Source organism: Dufourea novaeangliae, unplaced genomic scaffold (assembly GCF_001272555.1).
Source record: "Dufourea novaeangliae isolate 0120121106 unplaced genomic scaffold, ASM127255v1 scaffold148, whole genome shotgun sequence".
Classification (NCBI taxonomy): domain Eukaryota; kingdom Metazoa; phylum Arthropoda; class Insecta; order Hymenoptera; family Halictidae; genus Dufourea; species Dufourea novaeangliae.
The window spans coordinates 297,741-321,646 of NW_015374032.1; the positions used below are offsets into that span (position 1 = coordinate 297,741).

At 37.2% G+C, this 23,906-nt stretch overlaps 1 protein-coding gene across 1 annotated transcript; it reads right to left on the reverse strand.

Annotated features, from left to right (window-relative positions):
* Positions 1 to 2,812: 2,812 nt before the first annotated feature.
* On the reverse strand, positions 2,813 to 23,435 carry LOC107189435 (pre-mRNA-splicing factor 38B-like). Its single transcript, XM_015577964.1, has 4 exons — positions 23,289 to 23,435; positions 14,113 to 14,321; positions 8,339 to 8,649; positions 2,813 to 3,063 (listed from the first exon to the last, which is right to left on the reverse strand). The coding sequence occupies exons 1-4, from the start codon at positions 23,433 to 23,435 to the stop codon at positions 2,813 to 2,815; spliced, it is 918 nt and encodes a 305-aa protein (XP_015433450.1).
* Positions 23,436 to 23,906: the final 471 nt, after the last annotated feature.

Below are 23,906 nucleotides of genomic sequence, written 5' to 3' on the forward strand. Positions count from 1 at the left end.
TTTAAATTGTATATGTCCGGGAAGGTTGATAGCTATGTTTGGTAAAAATCGGTTCAATAGTTTTTAAGTTCTTCAACTTTCGTCATAATTTACGAACGGGTCTCTGCCACGGTTGTTGTACCTCGAGTTTGGACACAAACGTTTAGGTTTATGGTGCCGCTTCCACATCCGCAATCTTAAGAGTCTGATGACGACCAGTAAGATTATATGATAGGCAAGAATCTCGGGTTTAGGTGAAAATAATTAGGTCTAGTGAATGAAACATATAATAGATTACAATTAACGATTAAATAGTTCTTATGAAGGTGTCCTTAATCTTTGCAACTCTAGCAGTGCCATTTCATCATGCGGATTGTTTAATAATTTCCTTTGATCAAGATCACATATTGCGACACCTTGTAACCATTTTACGTGGCTCAAAGCCACATAGGTTTGACCTTTAGCAATCATACTTTTGCCCAGATATATATAACTGCTTTCTCAACAGTAGTGCCCTGTAGCTTATGGACTGTTACAGCCCAGTTCAAAATTAAGGGAAACATTATTCTTTCTATATTACCGTACCCTCTAATTACTTGGTAAATAATACTTGGAAAATATACTTTGAGGTTGTACAGCAACCCAACCATTTTTATTTCTATAACTCCTTCCTATTGATTTGTCATCAAATTCAATGTATATTTTGTTGGGCAGTTCCTCCTTTTCTAATTGTTCACTGCGTAGTCCATTCCATTTGAATCGCCCAACAACTCCCATGCTCCCATTTATTGGCCCTTCTCTAACTCTTATGTTCATGCTTAACATTACTCTCATGCCAACAGCACCTTACTTCGAGTAGCTCGAACAAGCTCGAAGTATCAGCTCGTTCGAACAAGCTCGAACACCGAGGCTCGATTACCCATCCCTAAGCATACCTAACCTAAGAAATTTGTGCTGAACAGCCTCTAGTCGTCTTTTATGGTTATCGTAACGTGGGGACCAGGTGGTTGATACGTATTCCAGGCATGGAAGAACAAAACTGAAGTATAGCATTCTGAGGGTGTTGATGTGTTTGAATTCAGAGGAAAATAATGTGGTATTAACAGGACAGCTGTCCAGCATATTGTATTCGGCAATTGCGGAAAATATGAAATATGATGTTTCCTAACCATTGCATCAGACATGGCAGTAACATTGCTTGGCCAGTTTGCTCACCAGATTTAACGCCGCTTGATTATTTCCTTTGGAAACATAAGAAATGAAGTTTATCCCGAGCCACGAACGACAGCCGAAGATATGCGAGAACGTATTATTAGCGTATGTGCCGCAATAACTGCAAAAGTACTAGAAAAAGTACTCCGCTTGAAATAAAACTTGTTTTACAAATTATTTTACGAATCGTTCATTTTAAACCCTATTTGGTATAATACCTTTTTAAGCAGAATTTGGTGCTTTAACCGAATTCGAGAAAAAATATTAGTCATTCTGGTTAAAAAACTGAAGACAACCCCCTTTATTTGATAAAAAAGCAAACTAAAAAAACAGATTACAGCATAGTATGTCCCCCTGGAAACCATGTAACATTTGTTTGAATAACTTTTTCGTACAACAAATAATTTACGAGTTATTTGAAATCGTCGTGTTACGAGACTCACCCTGTATAATATAAAAGTCTTTGGTAACTTATCATTTGTTTTTAAAATGAAACTAATGTTTCGAAAATATTTTTCATTAGAACAAATCGTGACAAGTGCAATGACTCTAAATAAGTTACAAATGAAAACTTAATTAGACGTAACTTCTAACATCATCTAACATCCTGTATTAGACATCTTTAAGACGCTCAGATGAGTTCATGAGGCGTTCAGACCTAAAGTAGATGTAAAATGGACGTCTTTAAGAGGCCGTGTGCTGTCTGGGTATATTCCTGAATAACGCAATTTATTCCTCGAATGATTGTAGTAATTGATATCTACTCAATGATCTGATAATCGTGGTATCGATCCCAGTCGCACTATTTACACATGACTATCCACAGTATGTCCGAGATATCCTAGATATAAAGAAGATATGAAGACAATTGTTCCAATAAAAGTTTTATGTTTCGCAAGGGTATGTTGCATAGTATACATGTACAGCTTCTCTGTAGGTGCAGTAGTAGGGGAGATTTTAAGGTTAACTTAATTTTTCGAAATATAATATTATAATATAGTTTTCTTTCGGCATATCATAGCGTTTTTTGAGACCAGTTCAGAGCATTGCAAGCAAAGTACTTTGCCAAACTTGTGAGGCCTCAAAGATTTGTGAACTCAGTTAAGCTTATTGTTAGCTGAACCCTCAATTATTTTCATAATACTCTGGAAACGGCATTTGATCGAGCAAACTGAAAATCTGTTGCAAAAATTATTTACATATGTACTTCACGTAAAAATGTGTACATAGTATTGAATAGGATTCGATTAATGCCTTCGCTAATCATGTACCATTTTCACTTGTTCTAAGTACGAGTGCATGCATATCATCAATTTTCAAAGTCAATCTCCTTAAAAAAGATGTCTTACCTGAACAAAATCTGAATCAAAACGTTAAACTTACTTTTACATGAGAAACTATACTCTTTATGGTCAACTACAGGGGAAATGAAAAGAACAACTGAACACAGATATTCTTCGTATACTCAATGTATTTGTAAAATTAGACAAGGAAAGCAAAATGGTACTTATACAGAAGACATGTAAATAATACAAGATTCTATACACCGTTCGCGAAACAGACAAAACTTTGTATTATAAATAATGACTATGTACTTTCTAATCCGATGGGACAACGAACGTCATAAGGTGCTACCGCTACCACTGTTGTTAGGCTCATGGCCCTTCTCTTGAACGGGCGAATCATTGCGATCGTCGTCTCTGCGATCGTCAGAATCTGGTTTACTACTTTTCATGTCGTTACGCGAACGTTTCGGTTGCAGCTGTTGCGACTGTTGCCTCTGCGGGCTACGATTTCGAGACGCTGATCTTCTGCTCGCCTTACCGCTCTCGTTGTGCTTACATTCCTGACGCGCCGTTGCTCTTTTATTCACTGGAAAGAATTTAATTCATTTAGTTACTTAACAAATACGAATTCTATTAGAAGAGTAAGAAATTGTAGTAAATATGTAAAATAGAGACGGCAGGTTCCAATGACATTGACACATGTTGTTAAGGTCACCCCCTTAGTGACCTTGAGAAGATTTTAGCCGTCACTCTTTTATTTGTTAAAAAGCTATTAACAAATAATTTTTGCAATATAAAAGCGTATTTAACTTTATAATTTAAATTTTACCTACTATAAGGACTATATTATTAGCATATCTGCTTCTTTAAGTGATTGCGTGGGCCGGCAGCGCGGGGTGAGGGGGTCTCGGCTCCTACCTCTGCACCCACGCCCCGGAAAAAATCTAACTCAAACCTAACCCGACTTCATTTCTGATTAAATTAAAATGAGATTTAGGTTAGTTAGGGCTAGGTTTTTTTCGGGGTGAGGGTGCAGCCCCTCCCCCGCTCACACAATCACTTAGAGGAACTCATGTGTTAATAATATAATGTTTATACTATTTAAGTAGGATTTAAATTATGGAGTTAATCATATTGCAAAATTTATCTGTTAGTAAGTTTTTAACAAATAACAAGCGACTGCTAAAATTATCTCGAGGTCACTCAGGAAGGTGAGATTTACAATATATGTCAAGGTCAAATTAATTAGAACCCTGCAATACACAAAATAATTGCTACATTTTACAAATTTTTTTGTTTATAATTTTTATTTGAAAAACGGGCCACAGCTAAAACCTTCTGAAGATCACTGACCTGGGAACATATGTGTAGGTCGAGGTCATCGGAGCTGCCTCCCCTATTCTAAATATTTACCGAAACTGTTCAGTTCATTATTAATCTACATTTAACGAGTGTAAACTAATATACAAAAGAGTGGGATATGGACAGGGACATTTGACGATTTAGGTGAAATAGAGATGAGAACAATTGACATATACAGGAATACTACAGCCATGAAGAACCTATGACACGTGTGCCACAGATGGTACATACAAAAATTTTGCTGGCACGTGAGCCATTTACCGGCGATATAATTTTATACGCTTATAAATTGTTTAGAATTTTTTGAATTGTTACTGTATGTACAAGTAAAATTTGTTTGATATAAAGCATTTGGTATCCAATGTACAACACCAAAATTTTCATTAATAAATCATTGATATCGATTTTTATACGACAAAGTTTATGACAACTTATGAGTTCATCTTAATGAGATCCTATGTTAATTTTCATAATTATCTCAATAAAATTCTGCAGTGATTAATTTTTCATTAAATTTTTCTTTATCAAAAATTGCCTGGCACGTTAGCAACTCAATAAAGATTTATAAATATTTTGCACGCGCAAATAAAAATGTTCGCCACCACTGGACTAGTGTCTGCTAGCCAATACCTGGAACCACTGCCTCTATCACGTGCTTAGCACGCGGATCTATTGTCTATTTTCACTGACTCGACTCGTTGAATGTACTATACATTGCGTATGTTATGTATTTATAGCTTATATGATTCTGTAATATATTTAACGTTCAATATAATGTAAGTATCGATTCCAAAACCGTTTTGGAACTGATATAGAACTGAAAAATAACAGTCATAGAACAGATATCATGTCGATTCTGAAAAACTGAAGCCGATATGAGCGTGAACCGTTATATCTATAACAGATTCAACATCATTTCGGTTCTCATAACTTTTTCAGTCAGAACCGATATACAGGGTGGACCGCGAAACGTGATCAGCTTATATTACTCTACTGTTACCTGTTTGATCGAACATTTTTTTGCATGCTCAACCATCAATGCCGACGTTATAAGTAGAACTAACCAGTCGTTTCTTAACTGTTTACCCGAGTGTATTGCAGCTGACGGACACCATTTTGAACACCGTTTAATTAACACATTCGGTACGGGTAGGAACTGTAGTTCCTAACATGGGCGAATCTCGCGGCCGTTTGGGAACTACATGTAGTGCCCAGACCTTTTCAATCAAATGCCCGCCTTTGGGGCATTGCGGAGGAGGGGGTGGGATGGGGGGGGTATACGTCTTGTATAGCCACAAGTTAATTTTTCTATATCAGTGGCATCGAAAGGAACAGTTTGGCACTAGTCGTCTACGATTACAAATAATTTAAGATGCGTTTCCACTATACATATCACCGTTATGTATTAATGTGAACAGGCAAGTTGTGTATGAAAATGTATCGTAGGGTGATACGATACGATGATGCGCAACGGTGATACAATACAAGAATTACGCAATAAATGGATATACACCTTTAAAGATTTACCTGGACAACAATCCCAAGGCCGGATGGGAGCCATAGTTTTCATTAAAATATGGGATACAAAAATATTTTCTGTTATTAAATGTCTTTTAGATTACTTGTAATGGCATATTGACACTCAAAACAGAAAAAAAGAAAAATTCATTTGTTCAAGTCACATGGAGTCGGACAAATGATTACAGCCTGCCCCGAATGTGTGAAGGTAAATGATATGTTCATAATGTTTCTCTGACTTAGAAGAAAAAAATTATATGTTTAGGATCACCTAAATATCTGCCGTATTGTATGAAAAAACTTCTCAGGACAAAGTTGAACTTTTTCAAGGGGCACATATAACGATGGAAAGAATGTTTTCTGAAGGTCATTTCTTTACGAGATATCAAGGTCATCGGTATTTTTTTAAATGAAATCCTATATTTTTTTCGATATTCTTGTAGAGCATTTAAAAAAAACAAATTCAACAATCTATAATCACACAATTTAATCATTTAATCTTGAGATATTTGCGTCTCAAAATAACTTAAATTTCCTGCAATTTACGCACAGTTAATTTTTATATTTACGTGTGAATCTTTAGCAAATTTTTTATATCTTCAGGCGCAAATATCTTGAGATTAAATGATCGAAACGTGTGGTTATTAAGGTCATTAAATTTTTTTTTTATTAAATGCTCTATGAGGGTATCGAAAACAGTTTAGGATTCCGTTGAAAAGTGACGGTGAGCTTGAAATCTCGTAAAGAAATCATCTTGAGAAAAAATTCTTATCACCATTACATATGTGTCCCTTAAAATATTTCAACTCTGTCCTGAGAAATTTTTTCATACGGTAGTAAATAGGGCAGATATTTAGGTGATCCCATTTAGTCGAGATACCCTGAATAACAGTATGAAATAGTGCCCAGATAGCACATAACGCCTTTAAGACGTCTATTTTACGGCTGTTTTCAGTTTAAGGCGCCTTTAAGCTGTCTTCAAGGCGTCATTAAGCGTCACGTGCTATCTAGGTTATTTTCGGCATCGTTTCAACCCCTGGTTATTAGTGTAATAGTATAATAGCAGTATTAACACTAGAACTACCGAACCCGTGTAAATGACGGATTTCAGGTTTTTTGTTTTACAATTGGGGCATTCCACGCGAAATCGGACTTTTTGGAGTAACATTCCAGATTTTGTTGACACTTGGATACGTTGTAGTCTTTAGTGATATATAAACGTATCTCGAAGAAGTTTTGAAAATTCTTTTAATTGTTGATTCTACAGCAGTGTGAAATATAGGGTCAACCTTTTTTCGATAAATTATAACTGTGTTACGAGCCCGGGCCGTAGCAACGCGAGGCCGGCGAGTTTAGGTTTTCCAAGGAATATGGTATCAGTTTATTAGTAAGGTGCGCGGACGAATCTGACGCGAAGCCAGAGAGCCGCTAGGATGTTTGAAAACGAGGATGAACCTGATGCGAAATCAGGGAGCCGCAGGAAGGTGAAATTCGTGAACGAACCCGATGCGAAATCGGGGAGTCACTAGGATGTGATTTTGCAGACGAACTCAGTGCGTAACTGAGGAGCTGCGAGGAGTCTGGGAAATCTGTACAGACGAACCTGTTGCGAAATCAGGATTGGCCAAGTTTCGTGGACGAATCCGATGTGAAATCGGAGAGCCACTGGGTTGGAAATACTGTTGGATAAATGTAATGCACGGACGAACCTGATGCCAAATCAGGGAGCCGATAGGAAATGTTAGTTAGTGCATCGTAACCTTTGAATTTATAATTAATACAACTCGAGCGGTAAAGTTGTATTAGTGTGGGAACGGTCAACCTGTTTGTATTCTAAACTAGAGAAAACTAGTATATCGATAATACTACAGATTTCTGGATCGTGTTATGGATTCAAAATGAACTACACAGATTTATAAAATAACAGTATAATTAATCAGTCTTCAGTTACAAATGTGTTGTGTAGTGTTGTCGCGTAGTAGTAAGTAATAATGAAGTAATAACTATTACCGAAATAAATAGGTGCTAGGTGTTAACGCCCTGGCGATGCGGGGGTTGCAAGTGGATTTTACGGAATAATGCCAAAAGTAACAATTCTAGCCGGAATACAAATAAAGTGTTCACGGTTTACTACAAGGTTAACTGGATTCGAAAGGGAACTTTAGCCCGATTTCACTAACGTAATGACCAACTTACAAGAACGTAACGCGACATGACTCTAAAGGCGACGGTACAGATCTGATCCCCCGAGGGTTAAAGTGAACGGGTTTATATAGGCCTAGAAATTGGTGGGGATGCTATGAAATTTCCATATAAGGAAATTTTTGACGGTTGAAGTTGCGACACGCTTCCTAGTTTTTTGGTTACCACGCCGTGGGAACGGATTTTACTCCCTCGCTTACTCAAGAGATAACGAAAACGTAAGGGCGTTTTCCTTTGCCGGATGCGAGCTCAGACTATTAGAGCGAGAGGTATGATAGAAAATTCTTCATACGTAACAACTGTTGAATTAACAAACCGATCAAAATGAGCTTTGTCAGTGCTTATAGTGGAGATAAGAATACGTAATAAAAATTCTTTCAGTTAAAAGAAAATATTTTTTAATCATTTATTTGCAATTACAAAGAAATGCAGTGTTATAATAGCGGGACACTAATTCAAATTTTGAAAAAAATGTGGATATTATCCTACTTGTCCTCTTCATGGAGAAATTTTCGAAAATATGTAAACTTTAAAATTGGCTATATGAAAATTAATTGAAATATGTAAGTTCACAATTTATGTAAACCTCTAATTTCTTGTACACTTCATGTTATAGCATACTAACAGTAAGTTATATTGCATTATCTGTACATTACTAGTATTAATCTATTACCCAATTTAACTTAGCATACATTCAATGCTGGTAGTTCTAGTGTTAATCAGTTAGCAGTATTAATTAATGTAATCAGCAGAGATTTTATTATACATGTGCTATTTACCTTTAGATCTTCTATCTTCATAGTCGCTATCCGAGTTATTTGAATAGGACTCCTCGTCTCTTACCTTCGTCTTGGCTGTGTTACGGTTAGAAAACGGCCCTGTGTTTTCGATGTAGGCTTTCATCTTGCTGTCGGACACCTTGCGTCGCGGTAATCGATACTTTTCCTCTTTGTACTTGAACTTCTGTATCGTCTCCATGCGTTCCATCGGACTGTCGCTTCTGCTTGAATCACTTTGGCGCCTTCGTTTCCTCGGACGACCGCGGCTGCGTTTGCGTTTTCTCTCGTTGCGCTGCGTCTTACGTTTCCCCCTAAACACAGGTTCATAATCAGCATAAACATATATAATAGACTGCGCCGTCTTATGGTAGGGATGAAGCGCGACTGGAGGACAGAAGTAGCGCTTGAGTAACTCCTCTCTTGTTCACACATCGCAGAGGGAGGAGAGAAAGCGACTGGAGGGCGATGAGGAGAAGAAATGCTGCATGCATGTAATGTCTCCACGACAGCCGTAAGATAATCCCCCACCAACAGCCCCATTAGAAACAGAGGAAAGTTACTCCAGTTATTGTTCTCTCTTTCTAGTGCCGACTTCATCTCTACCATAAGACCGCGCAGTCTATTATATATGTCTATGATAATTAAACAGGATTTAACCCTTTAACGACGAATAATCTACTGTTGCAAAGTGTAGGAGTATCGTGATTAACGGAATTTGGAAGTTAGATATATTTGCAATTTTCGGTCTCCTAAAACAATTATCCGAGAATCCACCTACTAACTCTTTTAAGGTCACATTTTTCTGCTGAAAGAAACACTAAAATCATAGGTCATCTATAAAATGTAACATGAATAAATATATAATAATATTTTACATACAAAATGTAAAATGAAAGGTGCAACATGGTTTCTGCAAAATACTAACCATTAAAGATTTTGATTATTCTTTGAAAGGAACGAAATCCTGAAAGTAATTATCCCATAAAATATGCCATAAACTCTCACATGTGTGCAAATACATAATACATATTTGTAAACAATACAGATTTATGCAAATCATGAATAATAGATAGATCAATATTAAAAAAATTCAGATTACGAAAAATAAAATGTTTATTTAATTTTGAAAAGTGTATACACATACAGTAAATCTTTGATGAGTGCTTGAAGGCTCCTCGGCATCGAACATTAAATATTTCATAACTTAATGGCTGTATACGGCTGAAACAAATATCATTGGTGTCAAAATTCCAAGCTCTATCACTGTACTGAATCTCATTAAAAAGTCAACGATACACTTGAAGATCTCTCCTTGTTAGTGCCGAGGAGCCTTCGAACATTCATCAATGATTTACTGTATTATATTGTCAGATATATAGAACATGCATACAGATTTTCAAAGATCCAGCACTTCGCGTTTAAGAATAGCCGAAATTAATCTGAAAAAAGTACTTATTCTCTCATTGAATGTTTGTTAAGAATTCCAAATGAACAACGTGATTTTTCATAAAAATTGTATAGATTAGGTCCCTAACGGTCTAAAAAGTACCGATATGTGCATACAAATGCAAAATAGGTAGATAAGAGATAGAAACAAAAAGAATAGATCTGCAAGAGATAAGGGGGTTGCTTGGTTGAACATATTAAAAAACAATAAAAAAATCTGTTTCCCATAATTCTATACTACAAATAGCTTCTGTAAGGAAAAAAGAGTTTACTATATGGACCTAGAATAACAGATCAAAACTTTAAAGGTTTAAACTTCGTCGTGCATGTGGGTAGTAATTAATTATCGAAGACGAATGAAAATCTGATGGCGAACTCGAGACGGTTGGAATTAGCGCGAGATATAGAGGTTCTGTAGACAGTTTGATGAATTTCTTGACGTTAATGAGTTCTCGATAATTTAAAATGATATATTTAAATGTTCATATCGAGTTGACCTTATGCACATTAATATTATATTTAAGTGGACGTTACTCAATTCCACGGATTTTGATTAATTTACTTTATCAAAATATTACAAAACACTGCGAAATTGCTGAAAGTTTGAAATAAATGTTGTTTAGAGTATATTAAAGCTCGATGAACAACGCTTATGCTACTTTGCAGTAATAAAAATGGCTAGAAATACATCATTTTTACGAAAATCATATTTTCTTCATACAGACCAACTATCCCAACACTTTCAGTGTATATATTAGAAATAAGAATATTGTAACTTTGCATAAAGCTATAACGTGCTTTAAAGTGCACTGCAAACCCTGCGTTTTGCATAATTATTGTAGCCATGTCACGAAAATATAATTGATCCTGAATTACTCACGAAGTTTCTCAAAAGTTCCACAATGAAATGTTTGCTAATTATTTATGTGTCTACTCGAGGACTATGTTTCGAAAGAAATAAAACTGTTGAATAACAATTTCTCGAAACAGTAATACTATAAGAAACCGTTTGGATTCAAAAGTACGACCTTCCTTAAGATTCTTCATCGTCAGTTCAAAACATGCGAGTTCTTCTATCGATTATAAAACGGAAGAAAAAATAATTGCGATGTTGTGTTCTAAGGTACAATAATTGTTCTAACGTGTAGTTTTCTATGTGCTGGAAACATACGATGGTACTGAGAACTTCGAATGTCCGAGCTAAAATATTTATAAGGTGTCCTCACCTAACGTGAGCACCTTAAATATCTCACTTACTTTTCATTTTCAGAAAAATTATTTTAACAAATGCTCAACGTGTTTTCCATGAACTTGGACACATTTTTGTACTAATCCCTCAATGGTACTTTTTTTATTATTTAAATATCCTTCTTTACATTTGTGGATTTTTTGTATTCAAGGTCTATTGAAGGTCTCACTACTATAGGTCATTGGATTGTTGTTGACCTAAACTATCACGTCGCGATAATAAACGTATGTAGTCTCATTTAAAGGACTTCCGTTTCTGGTCGCGAGAGAGAAAGACGTGAGAGACAATGTGAGGTTTTTAAGGTGTGGAAAGTAGGTATAGGGTATAGGTGGAAATAAGGTGTGGATAAGGTGGTCAGGGAGAGGAGTGAGAGCGTGAGTGGAGGGCAGGAAGAGTGTGAGAGATCGAAGGGAGTATAAGGAAAGAGAACGAGGTAGGTACAACGGAGGAAAAGAAATAAACGGAGACGTGTTTCGAGATTAGGTGTCAGGTAGTAAGAACAGTAGAGCGGGAAGAGAACAGCGGAAACACAAGTGGCGCGAGCTGTGGGAGAGGGAAAGAACTATAAAGAGTTAGTTAGAAGAAAAGGGGAATTTGAAGAAGGAAGAGGAATAGATGGGAAGAAGAGAAGGGAAGAAAAGATGAGGAGAGAAGAGGTAGAGAAGAGACTGGAAAGGATGGAGGGAAAGGAAAAGTGGTGGGAATAAGCCACAAAGAAGGTAGAGCGATGGGAGTGGGAGAAAGAAAGACAGGATAGAAGAGGGAGGAGTAGAAGAAAATAGGGGAAGATTAAGAAAGAAAGAGATAAAGCAAAATAGGAAAGAGAGAGAAGGGAGAAAGGAGAATGTGGTGATGGGAAGGATGAAGTTAGAGGGAAAGGAGGAAAGGAAAATGATGGAAGTAGAAGAGGGAGGGATAAAGGAGGTAATAAAGATAAGTAGAAGGGGGTGGGAATGGTGTCGTTTAAATTAGGAGGAAGAGAAGAAAAAAGGAAGGTGATGGAGGCGAAGAAAAATTGATTACAGGAGAAATCGTGTAGTATCTAAGGTAGGTGCTGGGAGTGTAAAGGAGTACGACAGGGTATATGGTAAAAGAGGAATTGAGAAGAGGAAAGGAAAGAATACTTTGAGGGAAGGGGATGGTCGGTTAAAGAAATAGAAAGAATGAGAGAAAGAGGAGAACTAAGAGTGTAGGAAACAGTGAAGAGAGAATGAAGATTGCAAGAGGGGGAAAGGTGGAAAAAAGATAGGGAAATCTCACTACAATAAATGGTTGGAGGTGGTGAAAGGAAGGGGAACATCGGGGTATTTGTTGAAGGAGTGGGAGGAAGCAGATGGCAGAGAGTAACAAAATTCAGACTTGTAACGAGATGAGGGCAAGGGGCGAGGTATTGGGTACAGGAAGAAAAGAGGAGTTGTACGATATGTGGCTGGGGAGAGGAGACATGGGAGCATGTGCGGTAAGAGTGCATGGGCTGGAAGGAAGAGAGAGGGTGGCGAGAATATATGAGATAAGTATTAGGAGATGAGGAAGTGGGGTAGGAATGTATGAGATGTATAGAAGAGCTACGAGAAGGATTAGAGTGAATGGTGAGACGAGCGGAAGCGGAGGTCCAGGATAGGGATACGGAGCTTTTGTGTGTGTGTGTGTGTGTGTGTGTGTGTGTGTGTGTGTGTGTGTGTGTGTGTGTGTGTGTATAGAGGCGAGCGTTAAGGTTAAGATTAGAGATAAAGGATAGGATTAAGAATAGGATGAGGAATATGTAAAGGAGAATGGATATTTGTAAATTGTAACCCTAAGGGGAAAAATAAATAAATACCGATGACTTAGAAAATATAACCTTGTTTGAGCGTGTGGGAATAGAATAATAGATATGGTGGTGAACGGAGATAAATGTTACGCGCTCCGATCCGAAATTGAGGAGAGAAACGAAACAAACAATTAATGGTACTGTTACCTCGTGTAATTCACGTGTAGCACGTGTTTCGGCACACGTTCCGGGAAGTGTACAGAAAAAAAGCGACGAGACTCGACAAAGCAGTACGAAGACGAGACAAGGCACGACAAGGAGGATACATCGCTCGAACGATCAATGTATACAAACGCGTGAGGGGCACCGTCGAGCACGGTAACGAGGTAAAACAAAACGCGAACCAGGAACCACCTATTTACGCGATACAGATGACTGCGTTATCGACGCTGCTCGCCGCAACAGACCTTAAGAAACATTTTTTTTATCACAGTACTTGCACCTTCCAACTAAATAACATTGTTCCCTCACATTTTTTTTGTATTTTCAAAAACTAGTGAGACATTGAAGGTGCTCGCGTTAGGAGGGACACCCTGTATAATAATGGCTCAATATTGACCTAGTAACGACCTTCTATGTCCTGATCAAATGATCGGCTGTTCAAGGGTGAAGAGTATTTCGCATAATTTTCTCATTTCTTGCAAACTAACCTCAACAATCTACGGACAAGATTACCACAAAAATGCAATTAAGTTATAGATATTAACAATAAGGGAGCCACCTCCGATTTTGATGATTTTTTAATGTATTATAAAGGTCATCACCATGAATAGTATTGTAAAGGTTTTAGTTGGGGGTTATCATTTGTAAAAAAAATATAAAAAATGTTTAGTATCGTACTTTAGCGGTATTGATAAGTAAAATATCCGATGACCTTGAACTTGACATATCCTGTCAAGGTCACCCACCAAGTGACATTCAGAAAGTTTCAGTTATCAAATGTTGTTTATTAAAAGTCACTAACCAACTATAAATACATTTTTTTTGTTGAACTGTCTCTCGAGAGAAATACCACCATAACGTCACCAATACTTGCACTATCGTTTATATTATTCGCGCCATTTTCTTTTATCTCATTAAAATACACGAACGACTCGGCACTCGGCTTGTACATTCACGACGCATACAGTTAACATCATTTTAAGGATAGAAACTCCGCGTAACAGTATTATCCGACCGGATATTAATTGGATTGTAGTTTCACATTTCGCGGAAAGTTCGCCTACACGCGTTGAAATGTAATTAAACGATACTACGGGAGACACCCACCTACTCTTGTCTTTGCGATCCGAGCTGACTTTCCTAGACGGCTGGTCCGCGTTGTGTCCGCCGGACGGTCGTTCGATCGAGTTCTCATCGTTAGCCTCGTCCGTGGACAGCTTAACCGGCGCCGGCTTCAATGTGAACAACGCCTTGTAACGACCACTTCTGTGCCGCAGAAGACCAGCGTTTACCGCATGCTTCAACGCCCGACGAACCTAAAAGAATTGATTTCACGATGTGCATTAAGAGAATTGTTTATCTGTATACAAAATGCACAATGTGACTTGATCACCTTAACCCCTTAAGGAGTTAGCCCACTTAGCACCACTTTGGAGCCCAAAAATAAAAGCTACTTTTTGGCAATTCTTTTGCGAAAATGATGAAGTAGATGGGAAATCTATTCATTACAAGATCATCAGTGCCATGCCAAGCAAAGTGGTCCAATGTTGATGCTCGACTATTTTAGGTTTATATATTGACACTTCCAAACAGGCGTCAGTTTATCCTAATGATTGTTTGTTTACACGTGAGAATCGTATTTGTGTCGTGCGAAACCTCATTTCTTGCGGTTTCAAGGGGTTCGTGGAAATTAAAATACCTTAGCGTCTACAAATCACAGCTACATGGGACGAAACGTGTATTTTTCAGAGAAGAACAAGCCACAATTATTGTTGTATACACTTTCATCTTAAACCTAACTCTAATAGCTAAAAGTTGAGTCTAGTTTGCAAGTTCAATTGTTAGAAAAATAAAAGGTTCAATCGTAAATTTTTTTCTCAAAGGTTTCCCCTTAGGCTTTACCAGCCTCAAACTTAATTCTTGTTGTTCTTAGCAGAACACATGCCAATGTAGTGTCTGATAAGTTTCAAGTCTGAAACGTAATCCTACTTCTTCTATACTTTCGCAAATATTTCGATTTCCGTAATCTTTGCGAAATTTAGGGCTAATTATCTTTGATGGGAAGCCAGATAAAATTCTAAAATTTTGTATTGAAGATATATACATAATACAGGGTAGGCACCTAAATGGATCATCCATCTTGAATAACTTCTACATTATGCGTTGTACACAAAATTATTTCTACAGGTATTACATGGTATGATGGGGAATATCACGTGGAAGATCAACTTGTTGAAGAACAATTTTGTTTTTTTTTAATCGAATGCCCTATCTTTTTACGGCAGTTCGAAAGAGCATTAATTTCAAAGTAAAATAATATTAAATATTGTTTCTCCTAAAGCTAATAATTACTGAGATATTAACGAAAGTTTGATCCATATAAGGTCGCGTTGGAAGACTACTGTCACCGAGTGAGTTGCGAAGGCGATGGTCTTTATCTGATAAAAATATAGATATATACCTTATACAGGGTGAGGCATTACTTATTGCCACCTAGAATAACTCCGAAAGTATGATAGTAGTAGAAAAGTTTTCGGAACAAAAGTTGCATCGGACAACGGGGGCTGTTATACGACGTTAGTTTTTTGTTGCTAGGTGGAGTCGCTTCAGAGATTTGAAGGTCAACTTTGTTTTTCTAGATAGAATTCTACGTTTTAGTACTTATTTTCTGATAGCGGCTATGGAGACGAATCCAATGATGTACAACATTAAGGTCTTTGAAGGTCAACGAAGGTCATTTAAGGCAAAAAGGTGAAGTGAACTTCAATTTACAGAAGGTGTTCAAAGTGATTACCATTGGTACCAATGCAATGCTGCAATCTCCTTATCACGGATTGAGTACTATTTCTTATCACTTCGGCACTTATCGAATCACATGCTCTAACAATTCTCTCTCGCATATCTTCAGGCGTAGTTGGAAGTTCTTTATAAACAAAGTTTTTCAAGAATCCCCACAAGAAAAAATCCAGAGGCGGATACGGTACAGCTCCTCCGCGTCCAATCCAACGATTTGGAAATCTTCTTTGCAACTCATTTCTAGCCACCAGCGAAAAATGTGCCGGACACCAATCGTGTTGATACCACATTCTGTTCCTTGTTTCGAAAGGTATTTCTTCCAATAACGGACCTAATGTTTCTTGAAGGAATGTGGTGTACTTCCTACCATTAAGATTTCTTTCGATGAAATAGGGGCCGATAATTCTGTCCTCAATAATCCCACACCATACATTCACCGACCACGGTTTTTGGTGTGCAACTTGCCGCAGCCAACGTGGATTTTCAGTTGACCAAAAATGCATGTTATGCAAATTAATATTACCATGATTCGTGAATGTTGCCTCGTCAGTAAATAAAATCCAATTAATAAATGAGTTATTTCTCTGAATATGGAGTTGAGCCCATCGGCAGAATTGAATGCGATTCATGAAATCCGTACCAGTTAATTCTTGGTGAAGACTGATATGGTAAGGATGATATTCATTATGGCGACGCAGAACACAAATAACACTTCTCTGGCTTACGCCAGATTCCCTTGTGATTTGACGCGAACTAACACAAGGATCTCGAACCACAGTGGCAAGAATACCAATTTCCGTTTCTTCGTTAGTTACTTGCTTTTGCTGGCTATTTTTCTGATGGGTTAAGGATCCAGTTGTTCTCAATTTATCGTACAAATATTTAAATGTACGGAGTGTAGGGTGAGAACGTTCAGGATATCTTTCAGCGTATATGTCTCTAGCTCTCACTGAATTTTGCTGGCATTCTCCGTAAATGAGAAGCATATCGGTTTGTTCTTCGAAAGAATACATCATTTACTACATTCGCTTGATTCGATGATACTAGTCTTACCGCTCTTATTACTTGTTACGTTCTCCGTACACCGCTGTTATTGTTGTCTTGCGATATCGTCCGAACAGTGTTTACATTGTCAGGTTTGATAAATACGCCGTATTTAGTAAATATTTACTGTATTTGTACGACATGCGAGACAGAATTGTTAGAGCATGTGATTCGATAAGTGCCGAAGTGATAAGAAATAGTACTCAATCCGTGATAAGGAGATTGCAGCATTGCATTGGTACCACTGGTAATCACTTTGAACACCTTCTGTAAATGTAAGTTCATTTCACCTTTTTGCCTTAAATGACCTTCGTTGACCTTCAAAGACCTTAATCTTGTACATCATTGGATTCGTCTCGATAGCCGCTATCAGAAAATAAGTACCAAAACATAGCATTCTTTCTAGAAAAACAAAGTTGACCTTCAAATCTCTGAAGCGATTCCACCAAGCAACAAAAAACTAACGTCATATAACAGCCCCCGTTGTCCGATGCAACTATTGTTTCGAAAACTTTTCTACTACTATCATACTCTCGGAGTTATTCTAGGTGGCCATAGTTAGTGCCTAACCCTGTATATCTATATAAATATATACCTTCGATAATGAAATGATAGTGAATCACGGAAATCGTAGACGACAGCATTGAAGTAAGAGTAAAGTAAATGTCCCAGTGGTTTGACACGTTCTGGTGATTGCACACTATCATGAATTTTTGTTAGTATTAATTTTTTTTTCAGGATAGAAAATAATTATCTTTAATCATACATCATATAAAGATGTTCGTAAAAGCACGATGTATTATTTAAAAAAAATGTTATCATTTAGCAATCGTAAACTTGAGGCGATATGAATGCCTTTGTAAATGTTTCGCTAACATTGAGAGCGCATTTCATAAACTCATAAATAATAAATAATTCGTGTATTTCTATTAAGTAAAGGTTTCGTGCACTTATTAAAGTCTCCAGAATTGATACCAACTTTGTTTTAATAAAACCTTTTTTTTTAATGTCGATATTACCGAGTTTATTTACTGGTACATGAGAATGCTGATTGCGTAGTCGTTGGACGCTTGTCCAGTCACTCGAGCAGCATCGAGTAGAGAGTTAGTGTATGGCTTAAAAAATTATTTTCGTTATATTCTACTCGTTGTAGGTATTTTTGTGTTTTTTATATTAATAACAATATTTAATTTTGGAAGCTCATAGTCGTTTTTACATATTTCGTACATAAATATCATATTATTTTGACACAACCGTAACCTAATCGATTCGCGTACCGAAAATTCATTAAAAATCACCTTTTTATTTTATTTCTTTTGTTTCGGGAAATTTTTATAGCAATAAGACTTTCAAGATGCCGAGAGGAAAGGTGTGTAAAAAAATATTATTCACAACAAGACGTGAAGAATGCTGTCAAAGTTGTTAAAAATGATATGTCATTAAGAATTGTCAGTAACGAATATAAAGTGCCTCGAAGCATAGTTTATATTAAAAGTAAAGGGACAATTCCTTTAATTGCCATAATGGGTCCATCAACGTATCTCACAAAAGAAGAAGAGGAAAAACTTGTTCAGTGGATTTGCTATCTTGGAGAGCGAGGATTTCTTGTTACACAAAACCAACTGTTGGACATTATACAGTCAGAAACTTAAAGTTACTAATACTTTAATACTTTTTTCCTTGGGAATTGATGCTCTTTCGACCTGCAGTAAACGAGATAGAAGATTGCATTTTAAAAAACGAAGGTGACCTTCAAATTTTCTAAACGCCTCCATTTACAAAGGAATCATGTACACTACACGATGTCCCCCTTCATTTATGTAACATCTATAGAAATAATTTTTTGTATAACGCATAATGTAGAAGTTATTCATCAATAATCAGTTTCACTCATCCTCTATATCTTCGGGTACGCGAAAAACATGTTTCATACAACAAAATGGCGACACTGGAGTTTAGCCATTTTGGTTGTCTAAATGAGCTCCTAATCGGCGTCCAATAAACGAAAAATTTGTATGTTTTACATGAAATTTACCAAAAAACTTCTTAGATATTTTGCGATATGTTAAAAACATTCTGTGCTATGAACATGTTTATAGAAAAGTTTTGAGTTAAAAACGAAACCTTTTTCATCATTTGCACAAAAAGTCATGTTTCTGAAAATCCTCACGTAGAAATGTAAAAATCCTCCTTTGGTGAAACTTCCAAAAATCCTGAAATCACTTTTCAGTCATTTGTATAAGTAACATTTTAAAACATAAAGCAGTGGGATATCTTGTCGAAACTAAGAGATAGTGAAAATTTCCAGAAAATACATGTTAGCGTCAACGAGTTTTAAGTGGAGTCGAAGGCGGATGATGTGTCGCTGTTTGACCGTTGGAGAATTGATGGACTAGGGTTTCTAGAATCCGTGCGGTCTTGGAAGAGGGTGCTTGAGACTAAACAGACCTGGCGTCGCATGGTGGCGGAAGACTACATTGGGTCCTTCAGCTATCGGCGATGTAGAGGGTTGTTTATGTGAAACAGATGAGTGAACGTTGGAGATGGCAAGTAACACGACGTTGCGTTGCCTTAAGAATAAGGACATTGTTCCTAGAGGATCTGACTACGGAGTGGAGAAGGCAACGATGCCTTTTGGTAAAAGGACTGTGATTGGCCGCCCGGCCCTTATCACAGAACTTCGAAAGAGCGTGGTTCTTTTAAAAATCAAAAGCATCCCATTAGTATATCTAACATACATTGTACCCCATTTCACCTCCTTAGAGGTTGAATTTCGAAAAATCCTTTCTTACGGGATACCTAGGACCTAGAGGGAAGCTATCCCCAAAATTTCATGTTTCTAGGTACAGCAGTTCGGGCTGTGCGTTGAGTCAGACACTCGATCAGGGAATGATTGGTATTTGGATTTTATACATACATATACAGGGTGTTCGACTATTAGTGGGAAAAATTTAAATGGTGGTTCTTTGGGGCAAAATAAGACAAAAATCAAGAATAACGAAATTGCGTCAAATGCTTCGTTTGTTAGTTATAAGCGTTTAAAAATTGACCCAAATGATAGCAATCCGTGCGTACGGAGTCTCAGCGGATCACGTCTCGTAAGGGGCCTACAGTCACTTTAAAGACTCAACGACTTGCAAGAAAAGTCGGTAGAACAGTTGTCTACTTACCCCGTAGTAGATGTCGATAACTTGTGCCCGCGGTATTTGAGTCGAATCCACTTGTATCGCATTAACTCTGATTACTCAGAGAGGGTTAATGCCCCCTCTAGTTGTCACGTATAACAATTGTCCTGTCCACGAGTATCCATGAAATTAATCCGCACATGCACGTACACCACAGAAATCCGCGAAAAGTGTCCACACACCCTGTGCGATTGTCCCGTCCGCGAAAATGTTCACCCACACTGCGCGATTGTCCCGTCCGCGAAAAATGTCCACACACACTGCGCGATTCTCCCGACCACGAAAAATGTTCACACAGTGCGCGATTAATTAGACCCGCGCACGGTTCCTCCGTTGCATTTATCACTGTACACGTTACGCAAAACTAACACCTAAAATAATTAATTTATAACTATTATTTACGCTAAGTTTTAACCTACTGTTATATATGAAGAATTTTCTATCATACCTCTCGCTCTAATAGTCTGAGCTCGCACCCGGCAAAGGAAAACGCCCTTACGGTTTCGTTATCTCTTGAGTAAGCGAGGGAGTAAAATCCGTTCCCACGGCGTGGTAACCAAAAAATTAGGAAGCGTGTCGCAACTTCAACCGTCAAAAATTTCCTTATATGGAAATTTCATAGCATCCCCACCAATTTTTAGGCCTATATAAACCCGTTCACTTTAACCCTCGGGGGATCAGAACTGTACCGTCGCCTTTAGAGTCACGTCGCGTCACGTTCTTGTAAGTTGGTCATTACGTTAGTGAAATCGGGCTAAAGTTCCCTTTCGAATCCAGTTAACCTTGTAGTAAACCGTGAACACTTTATTTGTATTCCGGCTAGAATTGTTACTTTGGCATTATTCCGTAAAATCCACTCGCAACCCCCGCATCGCCAGGGCGTTAACACCGAGCACCTATTTATTTCAGTAATAGTTATTATTTCATTATTACTTACTGCTACGCGACAACACTACACAACACATTTGTAACCAAAGACTGATTAATTACACTGTTATTTTATAAATCTGTGTAGTTCATTTTGAATCCATAACACGATCCAGAAATCTGTAGTATTATCGATATACTAGTTTCCTCTAGTTTAGAATAATATCAGGTCGACCGTTCCCACACTAATACAACTTTACCGCTCGAGTTGCATTAATTATAAATTCAAAGGTTACGAGGCACTACTTAACATTTCCTAACGGCTCCCTGATTTTGCATCAGGTTCGTCCGCAAGTGACTCCATTCCTAAGGCTCCCTGATTTCGCATCAGGCTCGTCCGCGCACCTTACTAATAAACTGATACTATATTCCTTGAAAAACTTAAACTCGCCGGTCTCTCGCGTTGCTACGGCCCGGGCTCGTAACACTACACTAATTAATTTATAACTGCTGTTTATACTAATTTTTAATACGCAATAATTAATCTTGTTGCCACGATGGGAGTGAACTCACATTGTAACGATGAGAAACTACTCGGGGGTAGAGGAAGCCCTTTCGGAAAAATTCTGTCAGTCGGTTAGCAATCGGGCGACAGAGATGTTCAGTTCACGGAAGTATTACGCAATGGTGGTACGCATAAATAACGGATATGCGGCTGCTGCTGTGCAAGCGTTTGGCTACGTAAAACATGTGATAAATTGAAAACAATCGGCCCGTTTTGGGGCCACCAATTTTCCTAACATAGGAACAACACGTTCGATTAAAAATACATTAAGTGATCGTGTCGGCTGATCAGTGTTAATGGTCGTGCAGTGAAGTGAATACGTATTCGGTGGAATAAACCGGACGTACTTGACTTTACAACCCTTAACTTCGGCTGGTGAGGTATACCTGCGATCACCAGCGGACTGGGCGATACCCTGCCATAACCGTTTCAGTCGTCGATGTCCAGGATCGGTACAGTGACCTACTGACACAGGTCTGCAAACTGCAGGTGAATTTCCGAAAGGGTGAGCTCTATTCAATTTATTGTTGATTATTTTTTTAATTTAACGCAAGCTATATATGACTTTTTCCCGGCAATAATTCTGCAAGTTTCAGTACCTACATTTTCTTCGGGCTTCTAAAAAATTCTGTTTAAAACGATAATCGTGTATTCGTCTTTTTACGTTACACATGGTTTTCTTACATTTATGTTCCATTCATTTATCACTTTAAATGACAAACGAAAGATGATAAAAAGTTCGATTTGTTAGGTATTTCTTATTTGCTATTATACGCGGTTTCCTGGGATGCATGCCAACTTGCTTGTTCGGAGCGTCATAGTACAATCGTAGCCATCGCTAGCGCGCGAAGTTGGCCAGTAAACTCGTGCTCTGATTGGTTCGGGTTTTTCGTTAATCTCTCGTTAACAAAGCCGCAGCTAACATTTTCGCTAAGGAAAAACTAGTTTCAAATCACACCAGCAACCCCTTATTTCCCGGAAGAGAGACACTTTTGAGACACCGTGTCTACATACGGGGTGTGTTACGTAATTTTAGCACCGAAATGTTTCTGCTGTATTAAAAATTTCCGAAAAATCTTTACTACAAATGCGTATAGTTTTGTGGGAGCCAACATATAGTAACAATAGTTTCACTCTGTTGGGAGAGATTAATTAGTTATGAACGTCAATTTTGTTTTTTTTAATAAAGTGTTGTATTTTTTTTCACATACTACAATAAGTCATATAAAAAATGCTATTGCGTATATATTATTAATAACTGTAACCGTTTTAAAGGATTGAAAATTGAACGGAACGTTGCGTCGCAGTGACATCAAAAGTAAATAGAAACTTTTACCTTTATTGACCTTGAAAGTCTTATCGTTGGAGGTCACTGTATCCATCTTTAAAGTTTAGTATACAATAACAATAGCATGATAAAAGTATCATGTACTAAAAGTCACCATAGATTCCAACATAAAGACCCTTATGACCTCGGTAGTTGTAAAACAAGAAACCTGAAATCCGCCATTTGGACGGTTTCACTAGTCCACAATATCACATAATTACACATTTTAAGTTATTTGAAAGACGTAAGTGCGCATAAATATTTTATGTATCCTCCGGACAAGCCAATGTATCCCCCGACGATATTCACTTATTGTTTTTACCAAAGCGTTATTAATTAAATATATTACGTCAACTGGTAGACAAACTCACGATGACAAATGTAATTACTCTAGTACGAAGAAAAGTGCAGTAGATTGTGGTACTATAAAGTGATTGACTGATAATGACTGACTCATGAGATCCATGTTTACATATGTTTCGAAATGTGCGCTTGTTACCTGCATCGTCAGGTTTCTCTGGGTACTTTTCGACGTCTGTTGTAGAAAATCAAGGACGTCTCGAGCAGTCGAGCCTTTGCCCTCGCACAGACGCATTACCGCGTCAAGAACACGATTCATTAGTCGTGGATTTGACGGATGTGCCATGTTGATTTAGTAAACACTCAAAAATTTTCACTTTTGTTTACCTGAACTGGAAAAGTAAGTGACACGGTACTTAATCAAACCTGGGTAAAATATATGAATCAATATATTATTTTAAAGAGTACTTATTTCTTTTAAAAATGCATATATATATATATATTTAGTTTAAAATATATATATATGTTGATATATTTTAAAAACATATCCGATTTAAATATATACATATATATTAATAGTAAGGAGTTTATTTTAATATCCTTTGTATAAATATAAAAATAAAATAGTCTCTTTGTCGCATTAAATTTTTAAAACAGTATTTCATTTAAGCGAAATATTTTATTTTTTTCAATTTGTTTTCAGGTTACTCGTAATATTTTCAGTTCACTCATAATATTATATTAACCCACTGATAATATTGTACGACATTGTAATTTAAAATGAGGATATTACAATTGGAATTATAAATCTAGAATT